The sequence below is a fragment of the Aptenodytes forsteri genome, unplaced genomic scaffold (assembly GCF_000699145.1).
Source record: "Aptenodytes forsteri isolate BGI_AS27 unplaced genomic scaffold, ASM69914v1 Scaffold444, whole genome shotgun sequence".
NCBI lineage: Eukaryota > Metazoa > Chordata > Aves > Sphenisciformes > Spheniscidae > Aptenodytes > Aptenodytes forsteri.
Window position 1 is genome coordinate 144553 of NW_008794178.1, and position 506 is coordinate 145058.

Genomic DNA, 506 nt, shown 5'->3' on the forward strand with positions numbered 1-506 from the left:
GCTGTTCCGGCTCCTCAGATCGCGACTGGAAGGTGGAAGGTGGTTCCAAAAAATCCTTCAAGCTGGAGAAATACCCCCAGAGGGGATGGCAGCTGACGGGCTTCAGCACCTCGTTGCGGTAGGCGTGGAAGCAGCCGGTGAAGACGGTGGGCACCGGACCCCCCTCCTCAGCCCGCGGGCAGGGCTGGCTGTCTCTCCCGCCGGGGGATGTGCTGGTGACGGGTCCCACCTCGCTCCCGACGCTCGGAGCTGTATCCCGAGCTCCCGACGGCTCCGGGCTCCTCTGCTCGTCGAGGTGGGGGCCGGGGCCAGCATCGCCCGGCGACCGCCAGCCCTCGGGACGCTTCTTCTTGGCCAGCGGAGACATGATGGGGTGGTTGCCTTTGGAGTAGAAGCTGGAGAAAAGGCGCTTGTAGGTTTCGGTGTGGGTCCTGCAGGTGCTGGGACACCCCCCCGAGGGGCTCGGGGTTGGGACCGCCGGACTGGAGCATCCCCCCGCCACCCGG

The 506-nt window shown here is 67.6% G+C and overlaps 1 protein-coding gene across 1 annotated transcript in view; it reads right to left on the bottom strand.

The window, feature by feature from the left end:
* ARID5A (AT-rich interaction domain 5A) overlaps positions 1-505 on the bottom strand; it is a gene marked incomplete at its 5' end in the record, with an annotated part of 1792 nt that extends 1287 nt beyond the window's left edge. The window contains one exon of the mRNA XM_019473490.1: positions 1-505. This exon is cut by the window's left edge and continues 1287 nt beyond it. Coding sequence (XP_019329035.1) covers positions 1-505 — 505 coding nt within the window.
* Position 506: the final 1 nt, after the last annotated feature.